Source organism: Coregonus clupeaformis, chromosome 25, assembly GCF_020615455.1.
Source record: "Coregonus clupeaformis isolate EN_2021a chromosome 25, ASM2061545v1, whole genome shotgun sequence".
NCBI classification, from domain to species: domain Eukaryota; kingdom Metazoa; phylum Chordata; class Actinopteri; order Salmoniformes; family Salmonidae; genus Coregonus; species Coregonus clupeaformis.
Window position 1 is genome coordinate 16,302,529 of NC_059216.1, and position 25,977 is coordinate 16,328,505.

Consider the following 25,977-nt stretch of genomic DNA (forward strand, 5'->3'; position numbering starts at 1 on the left):
GACCTAGCAGAGCTGGTTAGGCTGTTTACATGTTATATTGAGCGTTCTTGACTAACTATTACTTTTTTTGCCTACGTTTCATGACACGGTCATATTCAACGGGTGTTGCGCATTCGTAAATTAATCAGTTATTCTGCACTCTAGGCACACTCAGACAAGAGTGCACTGAAAACGGAGTAGATAGCGTGCCAGAGTGAATTTGCAAAAGCAAGAGATGTGCTAACTGGATAAAAGTCGTTCAGCATAGCTAGCTGGCTAGCAAAGCGATTCACATTTCTTGCTAGCTAACAAAATGAAACGTGCAACTCTAGCTGTGTAGCCACTGAAAAATGATACGAGGGGAAAAAGTCAGTCACTCACACATTCTTCCAATGACATGATGTCCTCCTAGCAGCAGTTACCTATCTAGCTAACGTTAGGCTCTGTGTTTTTAGCTTGCTACATAAATAAATACGCTAGCATATTAGCCACGTTATGACTGACTTGTGATCATTGCACTTACTAGTTTGATTGTATTGACATTCCCAGCCTTGTAACATTCGTCCGTTTTTGTCCAAAATATTGAGTCATTATGACTGAAACAGTGCATCCCGAATGGAGGCAGCAAACAATGTACCAGGCCAGCTGTGATTTACAACCTGATAGCAATATTTTTGGGACTACCAAGAAATGTATTGGTGAATTATATTAATAATGCGTTGAACTGCATCCATCTATTCTGCCAACAATGCCTTAGTGTACGTCATGGAATGTCAAGTCAAATAGAACCTATGTTTGTTTCATATATGCAAAGTAGTTAAAACACTGTCAGGTCCTCTTTAACATTTAAAGAGGTTTGAGTTGTTATATTATACACAGAGCTTCCGTCCAAGTTATGTCTTGTTATCATGGTGCAGGTTAAACTGTTCTCTGATTGAAGCATGTCTGTCTGTCTGAGACAGAGGACTGGTAGTTATTATCAAACTGAAAATCCAAGCATCGATTCACACTGTTGGCATCTGAAGCATCTCAGGTTCATCTTGTGAAGAATGTGAGACAATCCATTTAGGGAAAGGCATAAACACTCAACTCTTGGAACATGATTGTTGGCGTAGTCTCCAATGGCCATCTTACTTGAGAAGATTGTGCTTGTTATACAAGACATTTCAAGTCCTGAGGTGGAACATTGGGAAAGAGAAGACAAAGAAAATAAGACCATACAGAAATTAGAATACCGTAACCTCACAGCAATACAACTTTTGAATGGAGGAAAATCTAGTGCAGGAGTGTATTTTGTGCATTAATATACTTGCTATGTGTGTTGCAGTGGAAATATGAAACTTGTAATGTAGTTGACATACACTCTTTATGAATGCATCCTTAATTGCAATAAGACAGGATACTATAGCCTGAATACAGAGAGAATTTAAAAAATCTGGAATATGAGCATCAATTCAAAACAATTGATCAGACTTCAACATTGGGAATGCTACTAAAAACGGAGGATACACATAAATCCTCTGCCATTTTCCCCTCGGTTCTCACAGGTAACTTGATAGGCCTCCAGTGTGCTTTGCTTTTGGAGACTACTACTTTGCCAATGTATTTTCAATCTATTCTATTCGAAACTTGGGATTTATTGTAAACAACTTCAAGTTCTCTCTCGACGGCACTAAACAAACTAATTGATGTCTAAGCAAAGGATCTTAAAACACAGACAGTTTTTAAAAAAATAGCCAACTCAGCGTCTCTGACAGCAAAAGTTGCTGGTTTTGCCTGGTAAGCAGGATCTACTAAACCTATATGTTAAATGACCAGGTGATCTCTGATGCCTTTTCTTTTTTAGCATTTCTCTATGTTGTGTCGCATTTCATTGACTATGCCGTTTGCACATTTCAGCGCTGTAGGATACTAGCTACTACTACCCTGTCAAAGTGGAAGTCTAGTTCATACCATAATATTAACATATTAATGTTCATATTGAATTATGTTTGGTCATGGGGTCAGGAGAACAAACATAGGTTGTACTTACTTTGTAATATTAGTAATAACTTAGTTTTTCTGTCCACAACAATTATAAAGGGTAATGTAATGGCAGTGTAACAAAAAACCATGACAAAACAAAACAGTAAAATGTGATTGGATGTATGAAGGCAACAACTAGACCCAAGACGTTAACTCACTAACGGCCTTTACTCAATGCACTGCACAGTAGCCATTTCCTGCAGTCAAATGACCTAGTAGCCTCATGGGTGGAATATTATTAATATTTTTCACAATTTCATAATTAATAAACATTATTTCAAAAAAGCCGCCAAAAATCGGGTGTTTCTATGGCAAACGGTTTTGTTATATTTCAGACTTCTGTGATGTATATAAAGTGTAATATTGGGACACAGACTCAAAATGGAATACAGTATTTGATCCCCTGCTGATTTTGTACGTTTGCCCACTGACAAACAAATGATCCGTCTATAATTTTAATGGTAGGTTTATTTGAACAGTGAGAGACAGAATGACAACAAAAAAATCCAGAAAAACGCATGTCAAAAATGTTATAAATTGATTTGCATTTTAATGAAATAAGTATTTGACCCCCTCTCAGTCAGAAAGATTTCTGGCTCCCAGGTGTCTTTTATACAGGTAACGAGCTGAGATTAGGAGCACACTCTTAAAGGGAGTGCTCCTAATCTCAGCTTGTTACCTGTATAAAAGACACCTGTCCACAGAAGCGATCAATCAATCAGATTCTAAACTCTCCACCATGGCCAAGACCAAAGAGCTCTCCAAGGATGTCAGGGACAAGATTGTAGACCTACACAAGGCTGGAATGGGCTACAAGACCATCGCCAACAGCTTGGTGAGAAGGTGACAACAGTTGGTGCGATTATTCGCAAATGGAAGAAACACAAAATAACTGTCAATCTCCCTCGGCCTGGGGCTCCATGCAAGATCTCACCTCGTGGAGTTGCAATGATCATGAGAACGGTGAGGAATCTGCCCAGAACTACACGGGAGGATCTTGTCAATGATCTCAAGGCAGCTGGGACCATAGTCACCAAGAAAACAATTGGTAACACACTACGCCGTGAAGGACTGAAATCCTGCAGCGCCCGCAAGGTCCCCTTGCTCAAGAAAGCACATATACAGGGCCGTCTGAAGTTTGCCAATGAACATCTGAATGATTCAGAGGAGAACTGGGTGAAAGTGTTGTGGTCAGATGAGACCAAATCGAGCTCTTTGGCATCAACTCAACTCGCCGTTTTTGGAGGAGGAGGAATGCTGCCTATGACCCCAAGAACACCATCTCCACCGACAAACATGGAGGTGGAAACATTATGCTTTGGGTGTGTTTTTCTGCTAAGGGGACAGGACAACTTCACTGCATCAAAGGGACGATGGACAGGGCCATGTACCGTCAAATCTTGGGTGAGAACCTCCTTCCCTCAGTCAGGGCATTGAAAATGGGTCATGGATGGGTATTCCAGCATGACAATGACCCAAAACACACGGCCAAGGCAACAAAGGAGTGGCTCAAGAAGAAACACATTAAGGTCCTGGAGTGGCCTAGCCAGTCTCCAGACCTTAATCCCATAGAAAATCTGTGGAGGGAGCTGAAGGTTCGAGTTGCCAAATGTCAGCCTCGAAACCTTAATGACTTGGAGAAGATCTGCAAAGAGGAGTGGAACAAAATCTGCAAAACCTGGCAAACCTGGTGGTCAACTACAAGAAACGTCTGACCTCTGTGATTGCCAACAAGGGTTTTGCCACCAAGTACTAAGTCATGTTTTGCAGAGGGGTCAAATACTTATTTCCCTCATTAAAATGCAAATCAATTTATAACATTTATGACATGCGTTTTTCTGGATTTTTTTGTTATTCTGTCTCTCACTGTTCAAATAAACCTACCATTAAAATTATAGACCGATCATGTCTTTGTCAGTGGGCAAACGTACAAAATCAGTAGGGGATCAAATACTTTTTTCCCTCACTGTATATCTGACATGGTACAGGTGTCTTCTTCTTTTTAAGCCCATAATCAAATCAAATCAAATCAAATTTAATTTGTCACATGCGCCGAATACAATAGGTGTAGACCTTACAGTGAACTGCTTACTTACAAGACCTAACGAACAATGGAGTTTTAAGAGAAATAAGTGTTAAGTAAACAATAGACAAGTAAAAAATGTAGGTATAGTTAAAATGACTATGCATAGATAGTAAACAGAGAGTAGCAGCATGTGTGTGAGGTGTATACTTTTGTTTCAAAGTAGATTTGTGTAAGACTACCAAGAAACACACTGTGTGACCCTGATTTAGCCCACTGCAGTAAAAGGTTAAAAGTGACCCAAATTAATAAATTCCAAAGCCATATAGCTGGGTCATGATCAGTTGTCATCAAACCAGATGAATCATTCTCTAATATAATAAATTATACCTGAAATTGTCTAAAATGAATTTTCCTCACTGCAGTTTGGAGTCTACAGAATGCAACCCTGACCTCATACACAGTATAGATGTGCTATGCTGCAGAACTCTTGAGAAAGCATGCAATGGGCAGGCAGCTGAGACCTTTAGACAGTTATCATTATGGAGACAGGTAGCGTTGACATATCTGAGTGCAGGACTACTGAAGGTCACTATGGCACACAACACCTACTGAAAGAACCATGTATATAGCTGTTTTTCATCTTAACATCAACATCCATGTATATTGAAAAGACAGGTTTGGCCAGGTGCAATGTAGCATTTACATTCACAACCATATTTGTTATTAATTCTTCCAATTTAGATTACTGTATGGATTTTTTAATGAAGCATTACCTCTATTCTATGACTCAGGACCATGCATGTGTCACATGGCAAAGCAATCACGGATTCTTTCAATTGGTGTTGGCCAGATGGTGCAAAGAAGAAGTAACACAGAAGAGTTGAATGTTATCATATTTAATAATTATTCACCTGACTTTACACGAACACAAAGACAAAGACTAAAGAAATGGGGGGGTTTGCTGCAAGTGTGCCTGGATCCTTCCATCATCCCAGACATTGCCTGAGTTTCACATACTGTCCAGCAGTTCACTAGTCTGCATGGCTTTTGGCTGGCACACACCATCTAGCTTCACCAGGCCACAGTCATCCAGCTATATCCTCTGGGCAGCTGAATCTTCACACGAAGCATTCCACCTCCACTCTATACACCAGTTTTTATACTGTGCAGGCCAGCATAGACCTGGTAGGGATAGAACACACACACACGCATGCACACACACACACACACACACACACACACACACACACACACACACACAAACACATACACACAAAGAAAGCTCTAAAAAGACAGCTCTTAAATCCACAATCTGTAAGATATGCATATCACCAACAAAAATATTGAGCCTTTTCACATGCAAATAGCATTCGATTTTGTAATTCCCCATGAGAGCAACATTACTTAAAAATAACATGATTTATTGCTAATACATGTTGTTGTTGTTTTTTAATTGACAATGAAAACATAAACAATGAAGTATGTCAACATGGTATCAACACACAGTTTACAACAAAGCCATTTTAACACAACCAGATTCAGTTCTCTTTGTCTTTACTCACCTGTTTCCCTGGTTTCACTGTAGTTGCTAGTCCAGTAGATATTTGGATGACTCAAATACTGACAGTTGTGGTACTAACTACAGTCCATCCATGAAGCACCCAAGGACCACACTATTCCATAAAGTAGAAATGCTCCTGGTCTAAATCATGTCTGGCTAAATTGACTGCACCCCAAGAGGCGGGCATCATGCAGGCCCAAAATAGAGAAAGCTTTTCAATGGATTTAAAAAGTATATATTATAAAAAACTGATACTGTATTATCATATATTTACGCATATGTCCTCAGTCATTTCCTATCAGCTGGTAGTGAAGAAGTAGGCCTTTTCCAGGGGTTCTCTACCATTTGTTAGAGTTTTAAAAAAGGTCTGCTGGTTGAATATGCACATTTGTATTATTCTGATGTTCGAAAAGGGATTTTAGTCAAAAACCACTATGATAGGCCTTAAGCTATTGAAAAATACTTTCATGTATTATTTTCCAAAGGTCAGGTCCTTGACTCAAATGAGGGAACAAGGCCCGCTAGGGTTTCCTGCCCATGTTGAGACGCTGCCTGTCATATTCTGCCGGATTCCTAGATGTTTACTTGTGTTGCCATGGAGAGTCTTTACAAAGTTTGAAACGGATAGACTCTCATGTGAACACATACAGTGCATTCGGAAAGTATTCAGACCCCTTCCCTTTTTCCACATTTTGTTACGTTACAGCCTTATTCTAAAATTGATTACATTCATTTTTTCCCTCCTTAATCTACACACAATACCCCATAATGACAAAGTGAAAACAGGTTTATAGAAATGTTAGCAATTATTTAATTTCTTTAACAAACAGAAATGCCTTATTGACATAAGTATCAGACCCTATGCTATGAGACTCGAAATTGAGCTCAGGTGCATCCAGTTTCCATCGATCATCCTTCAGATGTTTCTACAACTTGATTGGAGTCCACCTGTGGTAAATTCAATTGATTGGACATGATTTGGAAAGGCACACACCTGTCTATATTAAGTCCCACAGTTGACAGTGCATGTCAGAGCAAAAACCAAGCCATGAGGTGGAAGGAATTGTCCGTAGAGCTCCAAGACAGGGTTGTGTCGAGGCACAGATCTGGGGAAGTGTAACAAAAAATGTCTGCAGCATTGAAGGTCCCCAAGAACACAGTGGCCTCAATCATTCTTAAATTAAAGAAGTTTGGAACCACCAAGACTCTTCGTGGAGCTGGCCGCCCGGCCAAACTGAGCAATCGGGACAGAAGGGCCTTGGTCAGGGAGGTGACCAAGAACCCGATGGTCACTCTGACAGAGCTCCAGAGTTCCTCTGTGGAGATGGGAGAACCTTCCAGAAGGTCAACCATCTCTGCAGCACTCCACCAATCAGGCCTTTATGGTAGAGTGGCCAGACAGAAGCCACTCCTCAGTAAAAGGCACATGACAGCCCGCTTGGATTTTGCCAAAAGGCACCTAAAGGACTCTCACACCATGAGAAACAAGATTCTCTGGTCTGATGAAACCAAGATTGAACTCTTTGGCCTGAATGCCAAGCGTCACTTCTGGATGAAACCTGTCACCATCCCTACGGTGAAGCATGGTGGTAGCAGCATCATGCTGTGGGGATGTTTTTCAGCAGCAGGGACTGGGAGACTAGTTAGGATCGAGGGAAAGATGAACGGAGCAATGTACAGAGGTCCTTGATTAAAACCTGCTCCAGAGCGCTCAGGACCTCAGACTGGGGCGAAGGTTCACCTTCCAATAGGACAACGACCCTAAGCACACAGCCAACACAACACAGGAGTGGCTTCGGGACGAGTTTCTGAATGTCCTTGAGTGGTCCAGCCAGAGCCCGGACTTGAACCCCATCTCTGGAGAGACCTGAAAATGGCTATGCAGCGACGCTCCCCATCCAAACTGACAGAGCTTGAGAGGATCTGCTGAGAAGAATGGGAGAAACTCCCCAAAGGGCTAATGCTTAGGAAGATTTAAAATATTAGATTATTATTCATTTTTCATCCACATGTCCATAGATCTATGTTAATTCCCCTTTATTCAATATAGGACATAGTGAAACATTTTTCTTAAAAACCCTTAGTGGGCTTCCTGTTAGTAATGTGACAGAAAACAGGGTAGGTAGTCTTTTTGGGGTCTGTCGCTTCATTAGGAGACTCGGCAGTGTGTTTTTTCAAATTCTTGTTTTTATGTTTTATTTTAGTTTAGGGTTACACAAATGTCTTATTAATTGTCTGGGTTAAGTTATTCTATAATACTACTGTAACATAAACAGATAATTTAAAGCAGTCTCCTGGAATGTTCGGGGCAGTGGGCATGTGGTCAAGAGGAAGAAAATTCGAACATTCTTACAAAAGGAAAGGGTTTCAACTGCTATGATACAGGAGACCCATTTATCTTCAACAGAACATGCTAAACTGAAGAGTGACTGGGTGGGCAAGGTGTATTTTTCTTATTTTAGTTCAAACAAAAGAGGCACTGCAATCCTTGTAAATAAAAATGTCACATTTAGACACAGACCCTGAAGGACGATTTATTTTGATTACAGGTAATATTCTGTGTCAACATATTACTACTATACTAAATGTATATGTCCTGAACATTGACTCCCCCAAATGTATGTCTGACATGATTTTATTATTTAATGAACACTGCAAGGGACTTGGGTTTATAGCAGGAGATTTTAACTGTACTTTGGGTAAAATTGATAAATCATCAACTGCTCCAGTCTCGAATTATATAGCCTCAAATAATCCTAGAATCATTTGTGATTCATCTGGTTTAGTAGACATATGGAGAGAGCTAAATCCTAATGTCAGAGACTATACTTTCTACTCTAGATCCCATAATTAATATTCTAGATTGGAAAAATGTTTTATGCCCTCTACTTACATGCATGCTGTACAGTCATGTGCTATTGGTTCTATAGTAATTTCTGACCATGCCCCAGTGTATAAAGATATTGAAATTGGCAAAACAATCCCAAAACGAGATATTGGAGACTTAATAAGTCTCTGCTTAATACTGAAGGATTCTGCTCTTTGATAAAAGATAAATCATCACATTACTGGCTCAACAATCAACTCTCTCCTGTCTCAGCTGCAACTACCTGAGATGCTGCTAAAGCAACCATACGGGGTTACATAATTTCCCAAGCTCCTCTGATCAAGAAGCTTAGAATGGAAAAGTGGGAAAACTTGGAGGCTGAAGTAAACCATTTAGAACTTTTTCATAAACAACAACCAACCTAGGCAAACTGGAATTCACTAGCTTGTACTAAGGCCAAACTCAATTTAGATCATACAAAGCATGTTAAAACAATGTTGTTTTTTACCCAGCAAAGATTTTCTGAGTTCGGTAACTGGCCAAGCCGTCTACTTGCACACCAACTTAAAAAAGAACAGAATGAAAGATCAATTAAGTCTATAAGGATGGCAGATGGCTCCACTTCTATGATCCATTGCTTATCAATAATAAGTTTTGCGACTTCTATAAATCTCTTTATACTTCACAATGTACAAGATCGAATGCTGAAATTACAAAATATATGAATAAGATCATCTTGCCCACTAAATCAGATGAGAATAGAAATAGACTAAATGCTCACTTTACTCCTGAAGAGGTTAGGGAAGCTATTAAGGCAATGCCTTCTGGTAAGGCACCCGTCCTAGATGGCTTCTCGGCAGAGTTCTACAAGAAGTTCTGGCCTGAGATATGCCCTATCTTCCTTCCTGCTCTAAATGATATGTTCGAAAGAGACATCATACCAGAGTCCTGGAAAACTGCATCCATTAGCCTGATACTAAAAAATGACAAAAACCCATTAAACTGCTCTTCGTTTAGACCTATCAGTTTGCTAGGAGTTGATGTTAAAATAGTCGCTTAGACACTTCCTCACAGGTTGGAGGTCCTACTTCCAGACCTCATTAAACCTGATCAGACTGGAACAGACAATCCAGATTTGGAACAGACAATGTGAGACGCGCTTTGAATATCATAAACCATCTTGGCAGAATTAAAAACCCTGCACTCATTGTCTCTCTTGATGCCGAAAAGGCCTTTGATAGAGTTGAGTGCAAATTCTTGTTTGCTGTATTAGCAAAAGTTAATCTGGGTGACGTTTTTATTAATTTAGTAACATTACTTTATTCTGACCCATCAGTTAACTCAAATGGTAAACTATCAGAAAGATGTCCGACTGGTAGGGGCTGTCGTCAAGGCTGTCCTTTATCTCCTGCTCTCTTCTCGTTAGTCATAGAACCACTGGCTGAGGCAATAAGGTCTAGTAATAACATCAGGGGCATCTCTGTGGGTAACGAAGCACATAGAATTTCATTATTTGTTGATCATGTGCCTTTATACATGTTTAAACCAGAGACCTCTGTCACTAAAGTAATGAACATCATATCTGAATATAGTAACCTGTCAGGGTACAAAATGTATGTGGATAAATCCATGGCTTTACCTTTGAATATTCCCTCTACAATCAACTTAGAAACGATATCTCCATTCTAATTGACTGAAACAGGCTTTAAATACTTGGGCATATACAGTTGAAGTCGAAAGTTTACATACACATTTAAACTCTGTTTTTCACAATTCCTGACATGTATTCCTAGTAAAAATTCCCTGTCTTAGGTCAGTTAGGATCACCACTTTATTTTAAGAATGTGAAATGTCAGAATAATAGTAGAAATAATGATTTATTTCAGCTTTTATTTCTTTCATCACATTCCCAGTGGGTCAGAAGTTTACATACACTCAATTAGTATTTGGTAGCATTGCCTTTAAATTGTTTAACTTGGGTCAAACGTTTCGGGTAGCCTTACACACGCTTCCCACAATAAGTTGGGTGAATTTTGGCCCATTCCTCCTGACAGAGCTGGTGTAACTGAGTCAGGTTTGTAGGCCTCCTTGCTCGCACACGCTTTTTCCGTTCTGCCCACAAATGTTCTATAGGATTGGGGTCAGGGCTTTGTGATGGCCACTCCAATACCTTGACTTTGTTGTCCTTAAGCCATTTTGGCACAACTTTGGAAGTATGCTTGGGGTCATTGTCCATTTGGAAGACCCATATGCGACCAAGCTTTAACTTCCTGACTGATGTCTTGAGATGTTGCTTCAATATATCCACATTATTCCTCATGAGGCCATCTATTTTGTGAAGTGCACCAGTCCCTCCTGCAGCAAAGCACCCCCACAGCATGATGCTGCCACCCCCGTGCTTCACGGTTGGGATGGTGTTCTTCGGCTTGCAAGTTGCCCCCTTTTTCCTCCAAACATAACGATGGTCATTATGGCCAAACAGTTCTATTTTTGTTTCATCAGACCAGAGGACATTTCTCCAAAAAGTACGATCTTTGTCTCCATGTGCAGTTGCAAACTGTAGTCTGGCATTTTTATGGCGGTTTTGGATCAGTGGCTTCTTCCTTGCTGAGTGGCCTTTCAGTTTATGTCGATATAGGACTCCTTTTACTGTGGATATAGATACTTTTGTACCTGTTTCCTCCAGCATCTTCACAAGGTCCTTTGCTGTTGTTCTGGGATTGATTTGCACTTTTCGCACCAAAGTACGTTCATCTCTAGGAGACAGAACACATCTCCTTCCTGAGCGGTATGACGGCTGCGTGGTCCCATGGTGTTTATACTTGCATACTATTGTTTGTACAGATGAACGTGGTATCTTCAGGCATTTGGAAATTGCTCCCAAGGATGAACCAGACTTGTGGAGGTCTACAATTTGTTTTCTGAGGTCTTGACTGATTTCTTTTGATTTTCCCATGATGTCAAGCAAAGAGGCACTGAAATTGAAGGTAGGCCTTGAAATACATCCACAGGTACACCTCCAATTGACTCAAATGATGTCAATTATCCTATCAGAAGCTTCTAAAGCCATGACATCACTTTCTGGAATTTTCCAAGCTGTTTAAAGGCACAGTCAAATTAGTGAATGTAAACCCACTGGAATTGTGATACAGTGAATTATAAGTGAAATAATCTGTCTGTAAACAATTGTTGGAAAGATTACTTGTGTCATGCACAAAGTAGATGTCCTAACCGACTTGCCAAAACTATAGTTTGTTAACAAGAAATGTGTGGAGTGGTTGAAAAACGAGTTTTAATGTCTCCAACCTAACTGTATGTAAACTTCCGACTTCAACTGCACTGTATGTTACTCCAAATCTTAAAGACCTGTTCACTTAAAATTATATGCCTTTGCTCACAAAGATTAAACAGGACCTGGTTAAGTGGTCTGCCCTACCAAACAATTTTTTTGTCAGGATTAATGTGGTCAGGATGAATATCATTCCTCGGCTAAATGATCTGTTCCAAAATATCCCCTACCATCTATTTCAGTCCTTTTTTCAGAAAATGAATGCCAATATCTCTAAATATACCTGGAACAATAAGAAACCTAGAACCAAATTTACCAAACGAATTAAGCCTAAGGACTTAGGAGGGGTCTCTTTGCAAAATCTTCAACTATATTACTGGTCTGGTCAAATCAAGCACACAGTTGGTGCCTAGACAGACGTCACTCACTTTGGGTTGGGATGGAATCAATAGCATGTCATCCAAGAGCAATAGCTTCCTTACCATTTATTAACAGCTTTGAAAAGATCCAGGCCTTATCTGACATGTTTACAGTACATAATACACTCTTAGCTTGGAAAGATGCAAGGAGACCATATATCACTCTGGTCACCGATTGCCCTTAATCCTGACTCCCCACCCCCAAATAAGGAGTATTGGACTTCTGGACTGGAAGACGAAGGGTATTGCTGACCTTCTGACCTTACGCCTTTATTTACTCAGGACACTCTTAAATCATTCCAACAGATAAAAACTGATTTTGACTTACCCCAACTTTTTTTTTAGAGGGTCAGAAGAAAGTGGATAAACGACATTTTCAAATTACTGTAATTGAGAAACTATTTACGAATCTTAATGTTCTGAGAGGTTTAATCTCTGACTTATATTCTATTTTATTGAACAGAAGTGTCTCATCCTATGATGCATTGAGACGTTTGGGAGAGAGACATTGGGCATGCATTCGGTGAGGAAGACTGGACTTCTATCAGCGAAAGTGTCTACCCCAAATGCACCTCCATAAGCACACAATAACTCATTTTCCCCCCAAAAATTTAATAGAACCTACTTTACACCTGTCCGCCTTCACAGAATGTTTTCAATTTATGTTCCAAATGTAAACAGGATACTGGCACCTTCATGCACGTTTTTTGGTACTGTAGCAGAATCCAGTCTTATTGGAATGATATCCATTTACACATCCAGAAGATCTTGGGTAGACAATTAGCTCTTTCACCAAATGTATATTTACTCTACTTTGATTGTAACGTTGTGTTTGACACTGACTCTGAACGTCTGTTCAATACCCTTGTTTACTAAGTCAAAAAATGTATATTGTTAATATGGTCCACACCTGAAGTACCATCTGCAAGGATGTGGCTTTCTCAAGCTTCTGCTATTCTACCCCTAGAGAAACTTACCTTTGATTTACACCAGAAGTCTGATACATTTAGGAAAATCTGGTTTCCATTGTGGTCCTATGTAGAAACCTCCTATAAAAGCCCCACATTATAATTGTGATGTTTTTATTTTATTTTATGACTGCCTTTTTTTAGAATGTTTTGCTGTGTCCTTATTCCTTTTATGGCACTTAGTCTGTGTGGTGATCTTTGTAGTTAGTCTGTGTGGTGATCTTTGTAGTTAGTCTGTGTGGTGATCTTTGTAGTTAGTCTATGTGGTGATCTTTGTAGTTAGTCTGTGTGGTGATCTTTGTAGTTAGTCTGTGTGGTGATCTTTGTAGTTAGTCTGTGTGGTGATCTTCGTAGTTAGTCTGTGTGGTGATCTTTGTAGTTAGTCTGTGTGGTGATCTTTGTAGTTAGTCTGTGTGGTGATCTTTGTAGTTAGTCAGTGTGGTGATCTTTGTAGTTAGTCTGTGTGGTGCACTTTGTTTGGTTGTCTATGTAAACACTGTTAAAATTAAATTAAATTCTAATAAAAATATAATTACAAGAGAAAATTAAATACAGAAATGTCTCATTTACATACGTATTCAGACCCCTGAGTCAATACTTTGTAGAAGCACCTTTGGCAGAGTCTTTCTGGATAAGTCTCTAAGAACTTTCCACACCTGGATTGTGCAATATTTGCCCATTATTATTTTCAAAATTCTTCAAGCTCTGTCAAATTTGTTGTTGATCATTGCTAAACAACCATTTTCATATTTTAGAATATTTGTATTCTGTGCAGGCTTCCTTCTTTTAACTCTGTCAATTAGGTTAGTATTGTGGAGTAACTACAATGTTGTTGATCCATCCTCGGTTTTGTCCTATCACAGCCATTAAACTCTGTAACTGTTTCAAAATCACCATTGGTGAACTCCCGGAGCAGTTTCCTTCCTCTCCGGCAACTGAGTTAGGAAGGACGCCTGTATCTTTGTAGTGACTAGGTGTATTGATACACCATCCAAAGTGTAATTAATAACTTCACCATGCTCAAAGGGATATTCAATGTCTGCTTTTTTTTCTCTTTTTTTTACACATCTACCAATAGTTGCCCTTTTTTGTGAGTCATTGGAAAACCTCCCTGGTCTTTGTGGTTGAATCTGTGTTTGAAATTCACTGCTAGACTGAGGGACCTTACAGATAATTGTATGTGTGGGGTACAGAGATGAGGTAGTCATTCAAAAATCATGTTAAACACTATTATTGCACACAGAGTGAGTCCATGCAACTTATTTTGTGACTTGTTAAGCACATTTTTACTCCTGAACTTATTTAGGCTTGGCATAACAAAGGAGTTGAATACTTATTGACTCAAGACATTTCAACTTTTCATTTTTAATTCATTTGTAAAAATTTCGAAAAAATCATTGCACTTTGACATTAGGAGGTATTATTGTGTGTTGGCCAGTGACAATTTTTTTTTTCTCAATTTAATCCATTTTAAATTCAGGCTGTAACACAACAAAATGTGGAAAAAGTCCAGAGGTGTGAATACTTTTGAAGACACTGTAAGGTGTTCTAAACCATTATGTTGTAAAATCCGCCAAGTTTGCAGTTCATCCCTGAGGAATATCGCAAAATGAAGCATCTGAGAACCAGTCAGACGTCATATCAAAAAGGTTTGCTTCCACCACTGCATCTCTATCAATGATGTATATAAACATTGGTCTCCATGCTAGGTTACTCACTAGTCCTTACGACAGTGAATCGCCTTTATGTGCTTCAAGGTGATCCTCTTATGATGAAATCAAAGCTAACAAAAGTAAGCTATTTGTTACTAGCGCCAACTCTGCTGGCCTGTTGTCCTGGCTATAAAATTATTTGATGCTGCAAAATAGCTGAAACGGATGGATGGTATTGGTAACCTATCCTGGCTGAATGAATCCAACATCAATACAAATGATACGGACTCGGAGGCTTTCTGTAGAGAGGTTGTTAGAAATTGCAGTTTTTATTGTTGCTTATGTGTGCTTAAATAGCCCCCCCTGGATGTAATCGTTTGTATGAGCAGGGCGCCATTGCTCTGAGATGAAGAGGAAGAGGAGGAGGAGGAGGAGGAGGAAGAAGGGGATGATGGTGTCACAATGAAACGTCCTTTTTAATATAATAATAAATAACTTTACATTGGTCAGTACCCATGAATGACTTTATCCAATTCCACCGCTGAACATATAGGCAGCTATTTATCAAAATATGATATTCACAATCATCCTCTAAATTCCACCAACGTATTGAAAATTGCATGTTGTAATTGCCCTTAGATGTCCTCGGTGCTACAACAATCAGAAATATCAATCAATTTCATGCATATGGCAATCAATGATATGGAAAATTTATTTCAGAATCCAATTGCGCCACACTGTGGAGTTGGTCTCTCTCTCTCTCTCTCTCTCTCTCTCTCTCTCTCTCTCTCTCTCTCTCTCTCTCTCTCTCTCTCTCTCTCTCTCTCTCTCTTTTAATGAGTGGGTAATTGGTTTTATTTTCAAAAGTGTAATATAATATTGGAATGCATGTCATTGAAAGTTTGTCTTTGTTTCTAATTCAACCCATTTTTTATAAGCATATGATTGTTCTTTTTAAAAGGCACCATATTGATCAATAAGTAAAATAATATTAAAATATAGTAAATTATAATGATTATACTGCCTATTCGTTTTGAAGACAAGGGCACAGTATAGATCCAAACTATAGACCTCTGCTTCCATCTTGTGGCAACCAGGTGTAACAGTTTAATTTCCTATTATTTCCTCTCTCTCTCTCTCTCTCTCTCTCTCTCTCTCTCTCTCTCTCTCTCTCTCTCTCTCTCTCTCTCTCTCTCTCTCTCTCTCTCTCTCTCTCTCTCTCTCTCTCTCTCTCTCTCTCTCTCTCTCTCTCTCTCTCTCTCTCTCTCTCTCTCTCTCTCTCTCTCTCTCTCTCTTTCTTTAATATCTGCAATGTGCCACGGTGGTAGGCGAATCTAATCTGGATCTTCTTTAAGGCAATAAAACTAGATTGCTTCCTTTAAATGAAAGCCCTGCTTATTATAGCTTTGAAATCCTCGTTTATTTGGAGATGTACACGATACAGAATGATTTATGTTGAGGTTCAAACGGTCAGAATGACGAAGATCCACAGAGCCCCAAGTGCACATTTCCTGAAGTATTCTATTCTAAAGCATATAATAGCATTATCCACGGGGTGAGCTATGGTGCCCACACCGATATGTTTGTTTAATGTTGTTGAGTTTCGTAGTGCATCCTAAAGCATTTTCAGATAAACATAGCGCTGCTACTGTTCTGGCATTGAAAAGCTGCATAATTTCCTCGTGTATTCATCAGAATATAAGAACCAAAATGGGATGCCAAGGTGCATGTGCGTCATGGAGAATATTGCTACCTGGGTTTGAGGTGTACACACTTCCATATCCAAAAAAAAACCCGTAGAACTTCGCCTAAATGTGATAGACCTTGAACATATGCAATAGTAACTTTTGCCATCAAAATTTAACATACATTGTGCATGCTCTTGGGAATTAGTAATAGCCTTGATAATAATCCCCTCTCTGACATAGAAAAAAAAAAAAAATGCTGAATCTTGGTGAGCTTTGTGCTATTCAGCAAGTTAGTCATTGTTATCGAGAATAATGCGCGTTAGGTCTGCATGGAGACCTGTCTTTATTATATTCCATTCTTATCCCAAGGTCAAAGACAACAAACAAACATAATAAATAAATAAACAAGTAGGCCTAGAGCTATCGGAGAAATGCATTTAGGCCTGCATCCGACTAGATTTATAAGAACAAATGTAAATGCAAAACCAATATCCCGTGCTCTGTCTTCTCTATTTGTTGGCCTATTGCATTCATCGTATAGTCATTGTTGAAAACAACACGTTTATCCTCTAAAAACTAGTCATTTACGTGTTTTAAAATACCCATATAACATGGTAATTATCCATTCATAGTCTACAATGTGTCTTCAAGTGAATGTAAACGTCTGGAAAATTAAACGGATAAAGCTGAGGGAATTTATTATTTCATGCAGATTCCAGAATTCCTAAATGTCTTGTCTCGTGTCATGGTATATAAATCAAGTCAGATATGTTCCACGGAGATCAGAAATATGCTACCCATGAAACTGATACAAAGCTAACAGGAAATAAGACTGCTCGAAATTATGAGTTTTAAAATAGTTTTGCTGCGGAGTGACCACACACTTTTGGGGACAGACAATAATCACTCTTTGAGCTGGGAGGATCGAGGGGAACGAGAGCGAGAGAAAGAGAAATGAGAGGGCTGTTGTTAGCGTAGCTCTATCGAGGAAGAAGGATTCCCTGTTATCGGTGAATGGGGGTTCTTTTTCCCAGAATAGATATAGCACGAATTTTTAATTCGTTTTTCTTTGAGACAACAATGCTTTATTTGAGAGCTGGACACAATTTGGGTTTTGTGAGGGATCCTTTTCTCCTTGCCCGAGCCCAGCTGTCCATATGGGATACAACGTGTACAACAAGGATCACAATGGCACTAACTGACAGGCACGACAAAAAACCAAGGATACATCTCCCTGACTCGGGGATGCACTGGTCGAGATAAAGGAATTGAATAGCCCCAAAAAACTCTGACAGGCTCTCTATCCACACTGTCTGCACTCCCACTCTGGATCCTCGTTAATATGCACGCCTCTAACATCCACGACAACTGGCCCTACGCCTTTGTGTGCTTTTTGTGTGGTGTACTGTATATTGTGTAACGATAGACTGCACAAAACTGCCTCCTCACAGTTCTAAATCTCTGGGCATCGGGGTTAGGGCCACACAGAAATCAACATGTTTTATTGACTTAAGTAGACTCAAATGATGTCAGCGCTCTTACGCAGGTTGCTAGAGCGATGGGTGTTTATTAGATTGTATAATTGTAGCCTACTTGTGTAGTCTAGTTGTATTGTGGCCTGACATTAGTGTCATATTTTTCACTCGAGGGTATAGGCGTATAGCCAAATGCAGGCAACAATAATCTAGAAAAAGTATGTTATAAATGAAAATCAAATGCTATAAATTATATTTCCATTTATTGATCATTCCCACTTCCACAGGTCTGCGACCTTTAAAAATATATATAACAATTATAGCACCATGGGTGAGGAGCCGTATAGCCGTATAGCCATATAGTGGTGCTATATGAAATCGAACTATTAGCCTATAAGTCATTCAAGAATGGCTATTTCCATTGAAAAACTATTTATAGCCTATAAACAACAACTTCATTTTGAATAAAGAATGCGATACAACACCGCCATTAGCTTGTAGTAATAATATTACATAGTTAATAGAGCAACGAATAATATCAGGGAATACATCACCAGCACAGCTTGCAATTGTAAACATTGTAGCCTCTCTGAAGAAAACAAATTGAGTCTCTGTAGCCTGGACCAAAAGCAGTGGCCCCTTGAGATAGGATTCTGTAAATAATTAGCAATTGGTGTCAATTTAGCTGTTTGTTCAATGATAGTGAGGGCGACTCTAACATCTGTTCTATAAGATCTCGGTGCTGGGACAAACACAATGCAGTTAAGATTTTGCCAAAGGTAATCATATTTACCCAATTTACTGAATTGGGTCTGATAATCGCAATGCGCTCTGTGATTCACTTGGGACCCATTTGGTTCTTGAGTCGACTATTTTGGTACACTGTTTTAGATAGCTATTTGGATACACATCCATAGCCCATCCATCTATTTGCCTGCATCCATAAAAAGCTAAAGCATAAGCTAGCATTGAGCAAGGGATATTGAAGACTCGTGAATTGACTGATATTCCTTTCACTGTTTGTTTGTTTGACAACAATGACGTGCGTAAAACCGTGCATAAAATCAAAACGTCTTTGCAATAAATCCGTTTTTAAAATATAGGCCTACCACTTCACACCCCAATCCGAGAGGAGTTCGAGACCTTGAAAAGGAGAGCTTTTGACTCAAAAGCTTCTTAGCTGAAGAAGCCCTCTTATATTATACTAAGTGAGTGGATTTTAGCCCCATTTCACAAGTGACTTTAGCCTACTTATTACTGACGTGTCCAAATTCAGAACATTTAGACGGATTTATTTAGGTTAAAAAAGAAATAATTTAAGTGCGCGAAACATAAATTCACCTCCTTTCTGTGCCACTTTACACAACACGTATAGGCTGCCATGCATCACCTTAACAACGTTTAGCGTATGTATTCAATATATCAAATAGGACGTATAGTTAAGACACGCAAACCAAAACGTAATTTCTGAAACACAGCATTTTATTAAAATCCTTATAAAAATCGGGATATTTCCCCATCAACGCGCGATTTAACTGTTATTCACATAATCATATGGGATCTGTTAGACAGTCAAAACAATTTCGCCAGAAATGTTCCCTTCTTTTTGAATTGGAAATATGTATATCTCCACTTATACGATCCTGAAATGTTTCTGGGTTGCAAACAATTACCACAAAGTATTTACAAAAAAACAAAAACAAAGGGAAAAAAGCTAAAAGTTGCCAATGTTTATTCATGGCCATAAATATTTTCGGTCCATTGTAAAATAAGCAAGAAATAAAATATTCTATAATTATAAAGTGGTTTTGTACGTGCTTATAACACGAAGGACAAAAAGAAAACATATCTACAACACAAACATACTGTACAAAATTTCACAAGAGCATTGACATTCTTAAATCTAGGGAGAGGCTGGACCCAGTTCTCTTAACGAAAACATGTAAACACGGCGCACATATTAGCCCCGAAAAAAACTGTAGATATGGGTCGAGCTGCAAAATGAAAAGTCTTTATTTTCTAGTGAACTCCCTATCGTGCTCCTAAATGGCAGCCCCGTCAGTCTCAACTAGTTCACCAAGTCCACTGTTGCGTTTGCACCAAGTGATGTGCTGAAGGGAATTGTGGCGTGGTGGCGGCGCTGTACTGAGCATTATATTGCATTTGATGAAGGGTCTGGGCGCTATACGCCGAGAGGGGGAATCCAGCCTGAAAAGTGGCCGCCAAGTCCTGAGCTTTAAGAGTATGACAAGGCTTTCCATCCCTGACTAAGACAGGTACGGCCACCCGCCGGGGAGAGGGGAGATGGGTCACTTCCATACCTTTTTCAGCGCGCGCTCTCTTCATTTTGTACCGATGATTCTGGAACCAAATTTTCACTTGAGTTGGTGTCAGGCGAATCAAACTCGCGAGGTGTTCTCTCTCTGGCGCGGAGAGGTATCTCTGTTGCCTAAACCGACGCTCAAGTTCGTACGTCTGTGCCTTGGAAAACAGCACTCTTCTTTTTCGCTTCTTACCGGAGTCGCTGCCGTTGCTTGAAGTTTCCTTGTCATTGTCTGGCGATTCGTCCGCAGAGGGTTCTGGGGACTTGGCTGAGTCTTGAGAACTAGCTGAAAGACCATGCACTGCGTGGGAGAGACAAAATACAACCATTAAAATTGTTTTCTCTACTGAAGTGCACCTGCCAAGCACACATGGAAATGCTAGGCTACTACATGTAATAGGAATTTTTCAAAGCAACATGTTAAAGTAACGCATTTCGTTTGTACAGCCAAAATACAATGTTATTCGTTTTTTTAAATGTTGGGACCCACAATAATGATTCCCATCAGTCCCAAAAGAACGTGATTCACTGAAGCAGCAACACCATGCACTGTCTGCCTACAAATCCTCATCCTGCAAAAATGTAATACACAGGGTCAAATTTCTGAAGTCGATTTTATGTGGCTTTATAGTCGATGCATTTACAAGTCTCTATCGATCATATTCTAAAAACGTTTAGTGTAACTAGAGCACATGTAAACATGAAATTATTTAAATGGTGGTAACGCCTTAAGACGAGCGCAGCAATGCATGGCGAATAAAGATGAACGCTGCACATCATTCAAGGGCACCATTGAGCCCAGACACGACGGAATAGAGATTATACATTCCATCAAGTATAAATTGGATAACATATATATGATGCGTTCTCACTCACAAAACAGGCAGATAAAAGTCTTAACTTTTAACTGCATTGCAAATTAACTTACGATTCTTAAAGAGTTGGCTACTTACGTGAATATTGGATAGTGTCTGTGGTGGCAAGCCATCTTGTGTAAGGATTGTCACTACTATCATAAAAGCGGTTCTTTATAGGCAGATTTTGAACGTTTACTAGTGGACTTTGCACCAAAACTCCAGTGGTTTTTGTCGTCTCCGATCCCTCGTTATCTTCTTCCGGTCCAGTGATAGATCCTTCTTCATCATTCGTGTCAGGGAGGTCCAAAATGTCCTTTACAGAAAAGCCCGTCTTTGTGTTGGTCAACGACATATTCTGGGGAAATGTATGCTGGAAAGTTGCTGCACCAGTTTGGCAATCCGCTGTTTTAAAACACAAAACACAATTGCTGATCAGAAAAAAGGTTATCTCACTGCCGTTTTACGTTTTCTATTCAAAGCAAATCATGAGCCTCTGTCGATAACCATTGCCTAACCAAGTAGTAGAGGAATCAGTTCTGTAAGTCCAGGAAGAATGCCAAAGTGGTTGAAGTGCTATATCTGGCTCATTGATACTGTGCTACTGCTGGGTGCTACGGAGAAATAAGCCATTACCGGTCCGATCAGCCCATATAAGGTTGGTCTCAACACATGAACCTGCAGTGAAAAAGCATTAAAAACGCAAAAGGTTGGCCACGTGTGGGCGGGTCTTGGGAGTCAAGTGGATGAAGACAGTGTTTGCAGATGTGAAATTGCGGGTTTTGGGGAGATCCGAGCCTCTACCATTGGTGCTTCAGAACATGATGAGTGGTATAACGTGTCAATTAATTACAAAGATGGGAAGGGCCTTTTTTTACACCCTATTTACATACAAAGGACCTCCAAGTAGCTTTATACTCCGAATACTTGAAAGCGAGTTTTAACAAATTGCTCCTGAAAAAGCTTTTGCTTTATAGGCTTCTCTCCACATATATAAAATATTGAATCATAGGAAAACTGCGTTTTTGGCGGTTGGTCTAAATCTGTGGTCTGGATGCCCGGTCGATAGCCTAATACTTTATATCATACTTTCTCTCCTAAATAAAATTATGTTTGAATTTTCAACACAAATTTATGTAAAACATTTCAGTCAATATTTTGGTTCAGGCTTAGGGGACAAGGGGCTTAAAATCGGATTCTATTTGTTTGGAAAACATCGATCGGACCTAAAAAGGGCAATGATAACCGACTGACAATAATAATAATGACGAACAGCCTATAAGGAAATAAATCAATAATACTCATCATAATAATAATGTAACATAAGCCTATGAATATTAGCAGCGTTTTAGCCGAGATTAAGAATAGTTTTTTATATAGGCTATTTAGGACTATATCCTATACTTGACAATTATGATTTTAAACCTACTATATTGAATTGAACAGAATAGGTTCTCACAGCATTTTTGTATATTTTTGTACACATTTTTCCAATTCCATTATTCTTATGACATTTCTTCTATGTGCGTTTTCCCCCAGAACATAGCAGAGTAGCCTATTGTTTGTGCAGGCTCCTTCGACGAACTTTATAAGTGCTCCATCGTCACCTCTTTCGTAGAAAGCGAAGTATCATTGCAGATTACTTTATTTTCCTCCCTTCAATGATTTTTTTTTAGCTTCCCCTGTCTCTGCTGTTGCCCCTCTGCCTCCTATCTAGTATGTGATGTGGGTGACAATGTTGCACGTTTCTAGCAAGTCCTCTGCGCATCCTGGGTGGTCGGACCCGGGCAAACACAAATACAAACCGATTGCTAAGCTGCAGACAATGGGGGAAATGTAGACAAATGTCCGGTTCCTGTTGGAAGGTTTTGTCCGGGTGCAGTTTTTGCATTTATTTCAGGGGCGAAATAATGGATGATTGACGCCCCTGTACAATGCTTTCTAACTGTTTGGAATAAATCTGAGGTTGTTCCTAGTTGTCATGGCATTCAACTGCTTTCAATGGACTATCTCTTCACTCAATCCTGAATCCTTCGACAATATTAAGGAAAGTCCATTTTAGCACACACATAGACACATACACTCTCCTTATCCTTCTCCCTCTCTAGGGCACAGACGAGGAAGGTGTCGAAACAGCTTCTCTAGTGCCTAAACATGCCATTTACTTTACTGGCTCAATAAATACAGTGGGCTACAAAGTGGGGTACCCTCCCACCCACAGGGGTAATTTTCACGGAGGAAAGAGCGTCCTTCCACAGTTTGAAATAGGCCTACAAAAGATTTGTATGAGAATATCAACATTATTATTGTTATTATTATTATTTTATTATTATTATTATTATTGGTCCCCATCAACACTGCATGGTGGTAGGTCTGTTTTCCGTCTCTCACGGAGCTAGCAGTTCACCTAGCTAAATATTTCACCAGAGCAGAGTTTTGGCACCTAGAATAAATCACACTGTCTCAATCAGCTACAATGGTTCTATTGAACTGAACGGGGTTTGAGCAAAGTCGAGCCGTGACATAGCAAGACTTTACTGCCCCACATAGGCTACAACGGTAGACTTTTTTTGCAACGCCTATGTGCACATCTCATCAATAGGCTACATTCAATATCGAGCTGTTCCTTCATTTTACAACGAGTCATTTTTATGTTCCGCAAATTTGAAGTTTATACGTTATTTTTAGTCATGCTAGGTTATAGGCTTACCGGCATTGCGCTTGGACATGATTCTTGGTGGCAAAATGAGAGAGCGCGCTGGTGTTGGTGGTAGGAGCACACGAGCGCGATCTGTGGGCAGTTATTGGGGATGTATTTGAACAATTTAACTGAGGGTTTCGGCAAGAAGAGGTAAATGTGCACAGGCTAAGTGGCCGTACTTCACTTCGAGAGCCATCTCCTTGTGTTTACCTGTTTACTTTCACAGGTAACTCAAACAGGCCGCTTGCCTTTTCACTCTGACTATGGGCAGTGCATGGCATTGTTTAGCAAAGTAATTAACATGACGGGACCGATTCCTGGCAAAAGTGACTTATAATAAGTGTATGCACCATCCAACCAGCCCACTGCACGAAGTGAGTTTAACTTACTAAATGAATTAATAGGCTACATATTTGATATGTTATTACATTTTAGTCATTTAGCAGACACTCTTATCCAGAGCGACTTACAGTCAGTGAGTGCATACATTTTTTTCATACTGGCCCCCCGTGGGAATCGAACCCACAACCCTGGCGTTGCAAGCGCCATGCTCTACCAACTGCTCTACACGGGGCTATATCATTTCACACTGACAATTAAAATAAAAAGCACACTAATTGCTATGATAACAGTAGCCTACTAGTAGGCCTAATGATAGTCGTATTCACAGCAATCCAAATAATAATAACAATAATAATAATAATAATAATACTGTAATAAATCACCTCTGTCGTTATATTTAACTCGGGAAACTACGTAATCTGAGGATGACAACACCATGTCATTCCCTGCTGCTAGAGGGTCTCAGGCTCAGCGTTGAAGGGAGTGAGTGAGTGCATCTTCTGGTGGGTATCGGACCCAATAATGATCGAACAGGGAGAGTGCTGATGTGCAGAATAAGCTCGAGCACGAGCTCTGGCGAGGATATGCGAGGCTTGTGGCTTGCATTTACCGCCCAGTTGTCGCTAAAGGCATGGATACACTCTATACAATAATACACTCTAAACAATGCATTTTGAATTCACATGGGAATTCCTAGGTATTTTATCACTGGTTGTGTGTGTAACTAAAACTGGAGCATGCATAAAGGTATGTAATAGTCGGGTGATATAAATAATTAGCCTATACTCCACCGAAATAAAAATAATGTTGGATTAGTTTTTGTTTTATAAGAATACATGATAGAGAGCTAAGTGCTGTAAACAGCTTATTTTATAAGACGGTTCTCATGCTTATAATGGACACAATACAATACCAAACTAGGCTACTGCAGAAACATGCATTCACCATCATCACATAATTAATTTTCAAATTAATCAAAAAAGGCCTTCGGAAGAATAGATAGTTCACACCCAAATCGTCCCAAATTATAAAAAAACGAACAGTTTTGTTCACAAATGAATGAGGAAATACCTTTTATACAGTTGATTAAATAAGTCTTCAGATTGACTGCATTAAGATTGCTTCAGGACGATGTATAATATCTTTGATCATTCCTTTCTTTAATCGCTGAATTTCAGTGTGTTTCGATGCCTCAGGCTGGCGGTTAGGCTTTGATAAAGGTAACCCCGTTTGCCTCGAGGTGCTGCTCATGATAAATGTATAAAGTGACAAGACCAATTTTCCCCTCTATGATTAAAGGCTATAAATAATATGCAGGTAAAAGTATGTCCGGTTTAGTTATGTGACTAAGTCATGGCCCGGGGAGGTTGGCCCGAGGCACAAATCATTTGGAGCGGTTTGATTCCAGAAATCCAAGCACCTTTTGCTGGCGGGCAAACCCAATGCCTTTATTCGTCTCCCTTCTTCTAATGATTAAACATGCCACAATGAGATTAGCGCTGCGCCCTTGCCCGGAGGAGATGCCTTCATTTGTTAAACCACCAGTGTATTTGTAACGTTGAATTTCATGCTGCAATGTCTTAGTGTGCCAGGCCTTTATCGGCTTCTCTGAGACAAACTGCTTAACGCTTTATTATTTTTAATCACTTCCCCCTTTCAATGTCTAACCGAGAAGAACAATTTGCTTGTCTCTGCGACCTGCTTGAAATTAATCATACGAGAAACAACCGTTGACTCTTTGTGCATGCATTCACCCTGCAAATACGATTACATTTTCTCAAACAATTCGCATCACCTATACCAAGAAGCATATGGCTCTGGAGTCACTAATATAACATAAACATAAGA

General features: G+C 39.6%; 1 protein-coding gene across 3 annotated transcripts; it reads right to left on the reverse strand.

The window, feature by feature from the left end:
• Nucleotides 1–702: 702 nt before the first annotated feature.
• On the reverse strand, nt 703–25,347 carry LOC121539170 (homeobox protein Nkx-2.2a). Of its 3 annotated transcripts, none has more exons than XM_041847474.2 (3): nt 21,186–21,868; nt 20,231–20,533; nt 703–1,152 (listed from the first exon to the last, which is right to left on the reverse strand). In XM_041847474.2, exons 1-3 carry the CDS (start codon nt 21,439–21,441, stop codon nt 959–961), a joined length of 753 nt encoding a protein of 250 aa, XP_041703408.1. In that variant the 5' UTR covers nt 21,442–21,868; the 3' UTR covers nt 703–958. The 3 variants fall into 3 exon arrangements, with proteins under 3 accessions (XP_041703408.1, XP_041703410.1, XP_041703407.1); XM_041847476.2 differs by lacking the exon at nt 703–1,152 and adding an exon at nt 5,048–5,212 and having other exon boundaries at nt 21,186–21,866; XM_041847473.1 differs by lacking the exon at nt 703–1,152 and adding an exon at nt 25,201–25,347 and having other exon boundaries at nt 19,371–20,533; nt 21,186–21,491.
• Nucleotides 25,348–25,977: the final 630 nt, after the last annotated feature.